The 14,074-nt window shown below is 32.2% G+C and overlaps 1 protein-coding gene across 2 annotated transcripts in view; it reads right to left on the reverse strand.

The window, feature by feature from the left end:
• Nucleotides 1-1,067: 1,067 nt before the first annotated feature.
• LOC136030496 (homer protein homolog 2-like) overlaps nucleotides 1,068-14,074 on the reverse strand; it is a 42,246-nt gene continuing 29,239 nt past the window's right edge. For both annotated transcript variants that reach the window (XR_010618297.1, XM_065709520.1), the window contains 2 exons: nucleotides 8,024-8,178; nucleotides 1,068-1,429 (listed from right to left, as the gene is read on the reverse strand). Coding sequence is in view for 1 of the 2 variants with exons in the window: in XM_065709520.1 (XP_065565592.1) it covers nucleotides 1,325-1,429; nucleotides 8,024-8,178 (260 nt within the window). In the remaining variant the exon portion in view is untranslated. The remainder of the gene's footprint in view (nucleotides 1,430-8,023; nucleotides 8,179-14,074) is intronic.

The following is a 14,074-nucleotide window of genomic DNA, read 5'->3' on the forward strand; positions in this document are numbered from 1 at the left end:
CTTTTTGGTCACTTAAAAAGGACACTAGAACTTTTAGTTTCTGTTAGAATGAGCCTTCTTGCGACATTGTAGGACCACTAAGTCGATACGATTAACCCCTGAGGAAAAAAAACATACAAAAAAACACACATCTGTCTTCTGGCAAAAAATGCTAAAATTCCAAATTTTTGTAGATAGGAGCTTGAAACTTCAACATTAAGGTTGTCTTATACCAGGAATCTAATCGTGTGATTTTCGTTAAGATTGTGTAAATTTTAGGGGGTGTTTCCCCCTGTTTTCTAAAATGAGGCAAATTCTCTCAGGCTCGTAGCAATTTGATAGGTAAGACTAATCTTGATGAAACTTATATATTTAAAAACGGCATTAAAATGCAATTCTCTTGATGTAACTATTGGTATCAAAATTCCATTTTTTAGAGTTTCGGTTACTATTGAGCCGGATCGCTTCGTACTACACTTCGTTACCACGAACTGTTTGATAATAGTTGTCTCACACCAAGTTAAAATTATTCAAAGGCTTTTACCGTTTCTGTGCTAAACAACGGAATAGATCTTGTATCTTTGCTTGTTAAAAATGACAGTTGAATCAACTGTCTACTTTGTTCTTTTTGTATTAATAGAAGTTGCAAAATAGATTTTCAAATTTTGCTCCATTAGAAACCCAATTGGAACTCTAACGAGGTTATTTGAAATATTTTGAATACAATCTTTGCTGGTTTTAAATAATTTATTGTGAGTTCCGACTCCTTATAGGAGTTGAAATCAAGTTCCTTTGGGCTTATGTTTGATTTCGTAAGAATTTTTTTTTTGTTCATACATTGTTTTGGAGTTCCGGACTGCAAAATGGCTTAGAAACAAAGGTTAGCAACGTTTGGATAATATATTTTTTGAAGTGCTTGTAATCTTTACCAAAATTTTAATCAGCTCTTTTAATCTTTTTACCAGAAGTCTAAATCAATATTCACTATAGGTAAAATAATAAACTAACCACCATATACAAATCAGACACATTGAAAACCATCTAAAGCAACAAAACTTCAAAACTTTTTGGCATCATTAAAATAACTAAAAAAAACAGATATTTATTCAAATAAGTCAAAATAACTATAAATGATAGGGCCTAGAATTTCTTCAAAATAGGATAAAACAACTAATACAATTAGTGAAACACACAAAAATAACAACTTAACAACAAACAATTTGAATACACTGGGCTAGAATTATATGGTTCAATGGACAATAACTAGCCTTCTAAAATACTTCTTGCGTCTATATGGGCATCTTCGATTTCTTTAATTTTCTTGTGAAATACGACACGTAGGTTTTCAACTAAAATGGATTTGGGAACGAATGCTGTTAAGCGCTGCGTCAATTTGGGATAGCACGAGACGCGTGGTTTTCTCATTTTCTTGCGACTCTTCGTATAAACACTATAAAGAAAAACAGTAACATTTATTGATATTAACATTTATTTCTTGAAAATCCATTCCTGAGGTGCGAGCACACACTATTTGATTTATTTTCGAAAAAGAGGGGTGGGTAAAAGACATTGTCTCAACAGAGGGTGTGTGTAAAAACCACGAGCATAATAGGGCAGGATTAAGAAGCATTGACAACTGTTGAGATAAGTGTCTTTTAGAGAATGAGAGGCATTCTGAAAGGGTTTGGCTCTGTGCCAATACCCTTTTTAATTTATACTACTTGCCTTGTTAATTGGGTTAAAAGTTCAGAATCTATAATATGTTCTCGTTTTTCCGAACCAGCATCTAAAACTTAGTGTGAAAAGAATACGTCTTTTCCGGAAGCACTTATTGCTTCCACAATGACAGTACTCTTGGCACTGCCAGTAAAATAGTTTGATTTGGTTCAAAGATAAAAACCCTTTTTGAAAGAGTTATCCAAGTGTTTGATGGTAAATTACCTCGATTTAAATTTTGGAAAATATTACTTTTTCATTTTCTTATGAGTATCAAAGGCTTGTCCTGAATTAAATGAAATACATTTATTAATAAGTTCTTTAAGCCGAGCTAAAAATTGTTATGCTCGACTCCATTGATCTTACTCGATTAAAATCTTTCATGGACAAGTAATATTGACCTGATCAAGATGAAAGTCTCTAGTAGTCTCGGAATCCTTACAATCACAAAAAGTATATTTCGAGGGTTAGTTCTTAGAATTCCTTTCTTCAGCCTATTTCAGTCTTTTGTTTCTAATTGTCCTATTATTTGGATGTTAAGTCTCCCCAATTCACAAGAACCACTTTCAAAACTTGGTGATAAAGCACATATTATCATACAGGAAACTAACCGTTGTTCATTTAAATTCTTGCTTGATATGAAATTCCTATATTATCCGCCCATTTATATCTTTCACTTTTCTACATTTGCTTAGCTATCTCCCTGCTTCCATGTGCAATAAAATATATTTTATTGTTAAAATCTTAATATCACCTCATCACCTCCAATACGTAACATATTTTCCACGGTCTATCATTTCAGTCTGACTTCAATCTCACGATATCTTCTAATATAATTTGATGACTGTATTGTAAATAATTTTCTAGACCACCCTGCCATTAATTTTAAATAATTTAAACACAATAAAATATAGAAAAATAGATTTGAATAGACCCATTCAGAAAATTGTGAAATATATTGATGGGGCCCATGCCCCTTTTTTATCAGATAAATTCCCTTTCTCTTATGCATAGATTTACCAACAATATAATTCTATTTATAAGTTAGCCCATCTTCACTGTAATTTCGCAATAAGGAAGAAATTCATTTGTATTGAGGATCGATTTTTATCAGGCTAAGTCCGGTCACTAAATATAATTTATGCGTGAAGTAAGTTCAATTTTGAATCTCAGTACATTTTATTGGCCAACCACATTACGCGGTGGTGAAAGAGGTGACCTTACCTCTCGCCTTTAAAAATATTTTTGAATTTGTTCCCGTTTATACTTGAGATCGTGATTTTGGAATCGTAATTGGTAATAATAGTGAGTTATTTTCTACGACTTGATTAGATTATATTCCCCAAATCATGATGTGGTTAGGGAGAGACTATTAACATTTATCTTAATTATCTTATCGACAAGAGGACCTGTCTCCATCCGAGGATATATTAATTAGTGGTGACACAGGTCGTGCCACCATAGGACAAATAGTGTGGCGCTTAGGTGAAGAGCCCATGTGTCAGCTTGAACCATGATACCATACCCTAGCGTAGGCCAGTAGTGGCCCATGTGGCACTCGGGATGTGTAGCCAAAATATTCAGATTTTCTAATAATAAAAAATTTGTTTATTATTCTTTGTCCACTGGTGTTTAAAATATTATATCCGTTTTTCTTTTTTTAATTAGCTTGCATTAGAAAATTTTATCTTAAACACACTCCCAGGGTTTAGATAAGGCTGCAACTCGTTTGATGTTTCAAAAGAATGGCAAATAATTTCTAGTTAATATTAGAGTTGTTTTTTAAAGGATACCTGGAGTTGATGTTTCCAGTTTGGGTTTAGAGTTTTTCTTAGCACGAGTTATTTCATTTTTATTGATGGTTTGCTTTAGAATTATCCGCGACTCCTCTGCATAGTTTTGGGAGTTTTTGAGGTAAGAGATTGAATTTTGCTAATCGGGTTTTCCAATAGTTGTTTTGTTGGTGCATCTTATCTATTTCAATTTCTCCTCTGCTCTTTTCTGGCCATGGAGCTACACTTGGCCGACAATTTTAAGTTTTTGTTTCTTTCTGTAAATTTATTGTTGAATAAATTAGCTCTGAAGTCATTTTAATTTTATTTGCATATGCTCATAGATATGACTCACTTGTCCCAAAGAAACACGAAAGATAGATATCTTCTAATTTCTTTTTTTTAATACGCCTATGTCATAAAGACTAACTCAAAGCTGACTATTTTATAATCCAAATAGGGTTGAAAATAGACCGTGTTCACATTAACACAGCTACAGGTTGGATTTAGTTCCCCAATTTCCCTTCTATGGGCAATGAAAAAAAAAAGAATTTTTACAATATCGACTCAATAGAAAATCTTATTTGGATAGCTGAAAGCTCAGTATTTCAATACATGACTCTATTACAAGAGGATACAGACAAGGAAGGCAAGCTAGACAATTGTGCAGCAAGTTTTTTTTTCTAAATTAATCTAAGAAACAAGGAATTAATAAACATAATACGATATAAATAAGATAATACATATTGAACGTAAATAAGATAAATGAAAACATGTTTCTCCTTTGGAATATCCTTTTACGATTATGCTATTCGACCCTTTAAGAATTATAAAACTCTTTTGGAATTACTACATTTTACTTAACTATATCTACACGCTTTTGATTATGTTGAAAATACTATTTGATCATCATATGCAAGATAACGTTAATAGCTTTTACTATTACAATGTTGTACATTTTATAATAACACAATCTGCAAGTCTTATAAAAAAATGAAGTTTTTAAAAAAATTGATTTTATTGAAAAAAATAATTACAAAAGGGAATAGATGTAGTAATTTCCTTTAAAATGAGCCATTAAAAGCTCTCTAAGATGTTCCAGTGCCCACTATCTGAGGAAAAGAAAAAAGAAAAGAAAAAGATTCCTTATATGCAGAACATCTAGGTTGCAGCCTCTTTTCTTGATTTTCAAGGCACTATATTTTCCTTGTTGTTCAAGCCAAGAGACGATAATTTTCTTATACAGAGGTTTCGGACAAGGTGGTTCTAGTAGTGTACTTATTGTTGTGATTTGACACTATTATAAGGAATTATGAGCTATTGTATTTCTTAGTATTGGAAGTGATCGTCTCTTACTAGGTTGCAAGCTACCGCTGTAACCCCGACTCCTCCTTTTGATTTTGGACTTTTTTTTCGTCTATCGATTTTCAAAAGATGATTTTCGATTTTTTTTTTCAGATCTTGACAATGGCCTTTAAATAAATCATTTATTTAACAATAAAACACTGAAGAAGCCAAAAAAGATATTGGCTTTCAAACAATGAAACTTATCAAAGGACTGGAAAAAAATTCTATCTAAAACACTACGCTTGATAGAAAATGATTATAATTTTATATTGGAAAAAACCCTAAGGAAATATTAATGATGGTCAATCCTGAGAATTTTCATTTAAGACTTTCAAAATCAATACTAATCAGATCTATAATGAACGGTGGACGGAAAGTATTCAATGAACTTTTAGGTCAGGATAGCCTAATAATAATAAAGTAAAACGGCTTTAAAACAAACATCCGGCTTTCAATATCATTCATATTCAACTCAATTGAAATTTCTTCCGTCATCCAATTGTGTTTTATTCCGATGTCATCAAATAGGTCTTTGTCTTAGAAGGGCAGAAACTTTTTATTTAGCAACAACTGATGCAAGTTCTAAGTTTTTGATGGCAAAGCCTGCTCCAGTGGGATTTGTTTTTCTTTCTTTTTCTTATTGTCAAGAATAGGTATCTCTCCTTTTTGCGTTCGTCTTAAGTTTGGCTTGGTTTTTTATTCTAAATTCTGTTCATCTGAGATTTTATTTGATTATTGAGTACAGCAGTTCTCCACTTAAAAAATAATTTGACTTTATTTAGGCGTGCCTTTGTTTTAATTTTGCCATTTTCTTGGAAAAACTTCTTTTGTGGAAAATATTTTTTTACTTATTTTCTCTTCGTTTTTAATTGACATAGTCTTTACCATTGGGTAATAACACCATGTTTTAAATCTTATTGGCAGTTCTTTATAAAAAAAAACGATTTTTGGCTTACTATTTGCGTATTGGACAAAATTTTCAACAATTTTTGATAACATAAGCCCTTTTGAAAATCAAGATACACTCCGTATCTTTTGATTTAGTTTTACACCTTCTCAAATTTCCCTTATATATAAAACTAGATAGCCCGTTCTGTTTCTATGACATCGCATCGAAGCTGTTTAGACAACCTGGATGCATCTACACCTTCTTTATTTAGTTCAATAGTAAGAGACGAAAGAGTAATTGTAGAAGCCCTGAGAGTTTCAACTTACTCCAGCCGTTTCTGAAATATCCTAGGACGTCTTATTGACAGCCATCATGCCCACGCTGTCTTTTAATTTAGTTTTGAAGCAACATAAGCTTTCCCTGAAAGTTTCTACCTTATACATTATCCGAGTCTTGAAATATCCTGCCGGGATAATTTGACAATCAAGTATACTTTTACAGCCTGGAAGCTCAAAATATTTTGATTTTGTTCAATAACAGTAACGGTAGTAGCAATGTCAACAGCCCATCCAAGGCATTGCTGAGATATTGCTAATACACCCTTTGCAAAGCCCTCCATGGGCATGGTGCGTCTTGATTCAGTTCAAAACCACCCTCGCCTTTCTCTGAATAATTTATTAATATTCTTGGGATTAACAATAGTCGTAGTCATAGAAGTAGAAAGAATAGTAGGAGCTTTTAGAGTAGTATAAGTGATAGAAGTAGTAGTATTAGTAATAGTAGCACTATCTCTAGTGTGACTATCTCTGTCCTGATAGTTTAAACTTAATACTTTAATCCGTTTCTAAGATATTGATGGTACGCCCTTTTGATACCCTACATGCATACAGTGGGTTTTGATTTAGATTCCCCTTCAACAGAATTTGAAAGTTCAACATTAGCTCAACAACAGCCGTAGCAGTAACACTACTAGTAGCATGCATATCGTGCACTTTTATTAGTTACCCCTTAATATGCCCTGAATGCTATAATTTAATTTTCCTGGCCAATACTGGAATACTCCTGATAGGACCTTTTAAAAGCTGCATACAGAGAGAGGGTTTTGATTTAGTTCAGAATCCTCCTAAGCATTCCCTGGAAGTTACACCTTCATAAGACTAGCCTCAATAGCAGTAGTCATAGCAGTAATAGTAGTAGCAGTAGCAGCACTATTACATACTTGGCTCTAGTATTTTTTATTTAGTTTAACCTCCCCTAGAAACATTCCTTGGAAGGTTCACCTTAATACCTTGCTTCACTAGCGGCATTAGCAGCAGCATACATGTTGCATTTTTCTTAACATTCCACTTGGTATACGGTGTAAGTTTCAACTTAATACCCTAGACAGTTCCTGAAACTTCGCTGATGCATGCTTTTCAATAGTAGTAATGGTAGTAATAGTATTGGCAGTAGTAGCATCAATAGTAGTAGTAGTAATGAGCACATATTACCTTTTGATCAGTTTAACATCACTCTCATCGTACCCTGGATGTTCCAACTTACTATTCAAAGCCGTTCCTAAGATACTGCTGATACACCTTTTAGACAACCTGCATGTACATAATAAGTTACAAATTAGTTACCTTCGTCCTAAAAATTTCCTGAAATTTTCGCCTTAAAACCCTTAACCTTAATAATAGCCACAATAGAAGCAGTAGCAGTAGTGATGGCAGCGTGCATATATTACCTTTTCGTTAATGAATCATTCCCTGAAAGTACCAGCTTAATACCCTTAGAAATTCATCAGATACGCCCATTTGACAACCTGCATCCACAAAAACATTTTCTGATTTAGTTCAACTTTCTGATCAATATTCTCGGAAAATTTCACCCTCATACCCTTAGCTTTGGTAGCAGCAGGAGTAACAATAGTTGTGGCGAGAGTGGTAGTATTAGTAAGGGTATTAGCATTAGTAGTGACACTAGCAGCAATAGTAGTATGTACACAATGCATTCGGTCAGTTGAGCATCCCCTCATCATGCCCTGGAAATTTCAGCTTAATGCGCTAAGCCGTTCCTAAGATTTTGATTGTATGCCCTTGTGAGAACTAGGTGTAATCAATATGCTTTGATTTAGTTCAACTTCCCCCTCAACATTTCCTGAACTTTGCCTTTAATATCCTTAGCCTTAGCAGTAATCACAATAGCAACAGCAAAAAACAACAATATTTTATATTAATCCAATTTATAATTTTTCGTTATGATAGTCAAGGTTAGAATTTTCCACGAAAATGCAAAATTCCTGCCAGAGAAAATACAAAATAAATTAGGACTAAATTACCTTAAAATTTTCCATAACAGATGATGAATCTTTTAATTCTGTGCTTAAATCCTTAACTTTTTCATCCTTGGTCTTCAGTTCTGTCTCCAAGGAATCACATTTTAATCGCAATGTTGTTATCTCCTTCTTAAGTTCACCGTTGTTTAACTCATTTCCTGAAACAACACAGTTGCATGTTATACATCATTTTATACAAATATTAGTTAATAATTCAACGGGTAGGAATGGTGAAATACGACTAAAGGGCAACACTTTTCATAGCTTTTGTTTTTATTTGTATCTTTTTGTTCTATAGGTAGCATTTCGAGTTAGTGCTTTGAATAAAAACAAGCCTATCAACTAAGTATGCGAATCACCGTCAATGTTTATTTTCCAGTTTTGGAAAATGATGGGTGTGAAGCCAGCGGCTCTTTGATTATTTGAAATACTATTAAAATCGCATTTGACTACTAAAAAAGGGCAACAAAACTAGTAATTTCTATTCAAATGATCCCCTTTCGACGTTTTTACAACAACTCCATCTATGAAGTGCTTATACAACCACAACTGTCAGTAAATATATAACAATTAACATTTTTTTTTACCACCTCCGGAACTATATAGCTTCAAAATTCTCATTATGAATCTATAAGAAAAAAAAAGGAAATTCGAATTTAGCAAGCAATTAATTAAAAGATAAGGCCAGAAACTACAAACCAGGAAGTACACTGAAAGAGTAATCAAGTGAATATACAAGAAAAAAAAAATCAGTATCTCTAAATTAAAGGCTATTCCATATGCTGTTATGTACTGCGAACAAGATGGATACCTCATTCCAGACGAGTCATCAAGCTACTGTGATACAATGGTTCTATTCCATGTCATGGAAACAAGCCCAGGTTAAAATATGAAAACTATTGCCTTGGATTTTTTTTTCAAAACCTGCAAAGGACAATTTTTAGTTAATCTTAAATTATTTGGTGATTCATGTACTACTCCTGCTCCTTCTTCTTCAAAAGTGTATCAATTCTGGCAGGAATTTAAATTATGCTCACGCCCCCTTCCTCTAACAGTAAAAGTTCTAAAGCATATTGTAACATTAGCTCTTTACTCAAAATAAATTGTGCTATACGCATTTTTTTTTATTTGTATTCATGTTTTCTTCGTGTTAAAGATGCCGCATCAGGTTCCACCTCTTTGTTTACCTTGGTTGAAAATTGATGTTGCGTATACCGAGTTTACTCTACAAATTTCAAGTTCAGATATCTTGCAATCCTGCAAAGGACGATTTTTAGGTAATCGTAAATTATTTGGTAATTCACATACTATTCCTGCTCCTTCGTCTTCAAAAGAAAAACAATTGCGGCAAGAGTTTAAATTATGCTCATGCCCCCTTCCTCTAACCGTAAAAGTTCTAAAGCCTATTGCAACATTAGCTCTTTACTGAAAATAAATTGCGCTATAGGCATTTTTGTCTTTTTATTTGTTTTTCTTTTTTATTTTTATTTGTGTGCATTTTTTCTTCGTCTTGAAGATGCCGCATCAAGTTCCACCTCTTTGTTTACCTTGGTTGAAAATTAATATCGTGTATACCGAGTTTACTCTTTAAATTTCAAGTTCAGATATGTCATCTAAATATGATATCAACCATAATGCAATTATTTTTTTATTTTCAATAAAAATTCGGACCTAAAATTAATGTCAGAACAGATCCTATATATTGCTTATCCTCCTTGCTTGTTAAGTTTGACAGCTTCTGACTTTTGTTTAAGTTGCTACCTGAAAGGGCTGATGATTATCAGTAAACTTAACTGTTCAAGAGCTTAAACAGAGTTACTACTTTACAACCTGATTTACAGTTAAAAAAAAAACTAATATAAAAAGTATTACAAAAAAAAAATTTACAAATTTACAAATTTACCTGATTTACAAAAAAAAAAAAAATAAAAATGCATGGCTATTCAAAAGGCAAAAACAGATAAATCTATACAAAGAAATAGAGAACAATTAATATAAGCAAAAATCATACAATGAAAATACACCCTTTTCTACGGTACATCTTTATAAAAACAGCCCCCCTCTCTCCAAAATCCTACTCTGATATTTTTGCAAAATCAATGTTTATCACTATCATATGGCAAAAGATTGAAAACCAAAGTGGAAACTAAACTATTTCTTGAAAGAAAAACTTACTACTAAATTTTAAGATAACTTAAGCTTCTAATTTTGGGTTTACATCAGTGAAGGGGGCAGGGATATCCAGCAGGCTTCCTTCGACCCCAATATTGCACAAAATTCTCTCTTAGCACTAAATCAAAATACTTCAAGAAGTAAAAATGTAAATAGGAACCTAAAGAAATAAATAATTTCAGTAACATTTAAGAACAGAACTTCCTTTTTCACTTAAAAGTGAAAAAGATCAAATTTAGCATCTAGATTTTGAGACAAGTGGAATTAAAATACTAAACTAGGAAATAGAAATGTTTGTCTTGTGGTGGTGAATTGGGCTTGATCTCCGCTTTTTGATACGGTACCCAGGTTTCAAACTCGCATGGACCAATAAAATACAGGGTAGGTGTGAGCATCTTAATAGTCAACAAGCGTCGTTAATCCAAAGAACAACAGAAATGTCACCCATACTTATTCTTTGAATGGACCAATTTTTAGGTTTGGCATTTAAATTTCAAACTTTTCAATCTTAAATTAAAAATCCACTAACAATCTTCCACTTATAGAATTTACCGTAATACCTTATGAAAATTACCGTAAGATATTTACCGACAATCAAATGTCCGTAACAGTTTTGTATTTGCCCTTGGAGACACACCTATAAAATTTATTACAAAGACTTTTTTCTACAAGCTCTTTAATTTGGTAGCTTGTTTTGCCTGTTTTATATATATATATATATATATATATATATATATATATATATATATATATATATATATATATATATATATATATATACCTACTTTACATGCTTAAAGTAACTGAATCTATGTTACCAAAGGTCAACTACATCTAGTCTTTTCGGTTTTCGCTTGTTTTGCTTTTGCAAAACTTGGGCAAAAATGAGGTTGTTCAACACTATTGAACCGATAAACGATTTGAGGCTGTTTTAGTCAATAATTTTATTCCAAGATTTCCTTAAAGCTGTTTTTTCGTATTTTTTTTTGTAGAAATAGAGAAAAGATCCTTAATCACTACTGCAACCGAATCATGACTCGAGGCTATATTCAGTCCTGCAGCAAACTTGCACTTGAAATTCAATATTTGTGAAAGTTACAAAATTTTACACCTGAAATATTTTTTAAGAGTTTTATTGGACTGTTATTTTTTCAAAGACATAGTCAACTAATCTGAATACAAATGATACATTTCCCGGTGCAAAACAATTTTACTGTCTTACCTAACCAAGTTGAAATATATATGTTATTGTCAACGTTCAAAATTGGTATTCAGAAATACCTTTTTTCTCCTTGTACTTAGTCTGCGCTGCTGAAACTAAATATAACCTAAGAAAATCAAATCTAATCAAACTATTACTATTAAAGCTTGCATAAGACTGAGAAAGCTGATTCACAAAGCTAATTGAATCCAAGTAGAGAAAAAGGAATTTTAGACATTCACCAGTGAATTTCGACATTAACCATATTTCGGACATAGAAAATCTGATTGTAACTTCAGCTTTTTAGTAAAATTTGAAATTAGGAAAACCTAATAAACAACAGAGCTTTTTCTGAGGGCTAAAAACCATAAACTTCACAAAATTATTAATAATAATGAAAATATAAATAAAACAGACCTGACATTTTTCCATCTCAGACTGAGCATCTCAACTATACAAGATAATCGCAAAACCATTCTGAGAAGGCTTCGTCTTGCAAATCATAAAATTCCTTCCGAATGATGCAATGATTTATTATAATACAAATACGATTTCCACCCAAACATGATTCCCATTTCCACACCCTCATTCAATTTCCAAGAAATTAATAAAATTTGCAAAATCAAGCTATGAAACTTTTTTTTAAGTTTTCCTTTGGTACCATTCAAATACACTAGGGCATTGAAAACGCAAAATGACGCTATTTTAACCAAATTATACACGTCTTTTTTTTGGCTCAATTGTCCCAAGATAAAATTGATTGTCAACATAATGTCTTTAACTAGAAACAAAATGGACACAGACTGGCGTTACCAAACGACTTCAACCAATTATTTTCATAACTTTAAGGCAAGCATTAACAATTCTTAGCATTAAAATAAATACTGGGGAATGCAAATAGAAATAGCAGTTAAAATATTCTTTGACAATGGCCATGGAAAGTACAATGGAGGTAGAATTATGGAGTAGAATCCAATAGGCAGATTCATTCAACTCCATTTATGGAACCTCAATAAGTAGATTCATGCTATAAAACAAAAAGAGATAATAACACGAGTCATGAATAATACGACGCTTCTTAAATTGCAGTTTTACAACAGGTGGCTTCGAACTATAGGAACCACGTTACTAAGCTGCGTTCACACCCACTGTGTCAGCACAGGACAAGGTAAAAACTTCAGTAATCAGTCCAAATTTCTAAAAACCGAGATAAAGTTAAATATGAAACAACAAAGAGAGGTATAGTTTATTTTGTCAGCATAAAAAGCAGATTCTATCTTTACTTTAGATTCTTTATCTATTAAATTGACATAAAAACAGATAATTATTTTAATTGTGATAATATAATTAAAATTCGCTTTTTAAATTTTGTTTCTCTTTGCAAGGATCGATTTTTACTAGTATTCCATTAGCATACTATTGTGCTTTTAAGTAGATAAAAGATACATTGTCATATAAAAGCGATGTTTGCTGTCAATTGTACCACAAAACATCAGTTTTTGCAGAAATAGAGTAAAAATGCCAGAGAATACAAATTTCAGTACAGCCAATAAATATTTTATGGTCTAAGAGATCTGAGAATTTGGAGCCTGGGATGGGGATTTGGGGATTTCTCATTATACCGGTTTAAAGCTATTTTACCAACAAAGGCATTTCCCCTTTTATTGTTTAGAGGGCTACTCAATGTTCAGGGGCTCATTTCAAAGGTAGTTTTTTTATACTCAATGACTAATTTTAAGATTTAATTGATAAGACCAGCATAAAGTGAAATATGGCATCCCAAAAGTGTAATTTGGTTGCCATTTCCAGAATAAAGAGACTTAGAGGAATGAAAAAGTTAAATATTTCTTTCAACTTTGACCAGGCTGGGGAAAGACCAAAACCTCCTGTCATAAATTCGTTTCTTTTTTTCCAATCTCTGTACTTACACTGTACTCTTTGTACAGTGTAACTATTACTCTGATAACTCTAAAAGGAATGTGGAGATAACTCCACAAGAAAACTCAAACGAGACTTCGGCCAATAGAGAGAAATGAGATGAAATACTAAAATAACGCGAATATTTTACCTGTATAAAAACTATGCATCTTCAGCAAACGATAAAAAAAACTAAACTAAAAACAAATAGAACCACACTGATTCACGTAGGGAAAAGAGGCTATTGGAGTTATTTCAATGAAAACATCAAAGCAGCTAAGGCAAAATAATGAAAATAAAAAAAAACTAAAATAAAAAAAAAAAAAATAAAATAACTAAAATAAAATAAAAAGAAACAAAAAAAACTAAGTTAACTAAGAAACTAAGTTATGTTGTGAAATAATCCTCTTGTTTGCTAATATTGAAGCAACCTTATTTGGTCTAGTAGGTAATCTTGTCCCCTGGTGATTGTGTAAAACTTTAATTCCCTTATTGAATTTTGGTTCATCTTTCAAAAGACAATCATAAATTGAGTTAATATTTTTATTCCCCATGTTTATATTTATTGAAAGATTAGCAAATATATTTTTTTTTAATTTCTATAGCCTCCTCCGCCCATTGACAAATAGCTATATCATTAGAAATAGCTATAGCCTCATCAAATTGTACAAAATGTTCAAGATGAAAGAATATATGTTTAGCCAGAGCTGAAACAAAAGTTTTAGGAGGCTTTCTTAATTGTAGAGTTTTTTCTATCTTGCTTG

The sequence above is a fragment of the Artemia franciscana genome, chromosome 8 (assembly GCF_032884065.1).
Source record: "Artemia franciscana chromosome 8, ASM3288406v1, whole genome shotgun sequence".
Taxonomy (NCBI): domain Eukaryota; kingdom Metazoa; phylum Arthropoda; class Branchiopoda; order Anostraca; family Artemiidae; genus Artemia; species Artemia franciscana.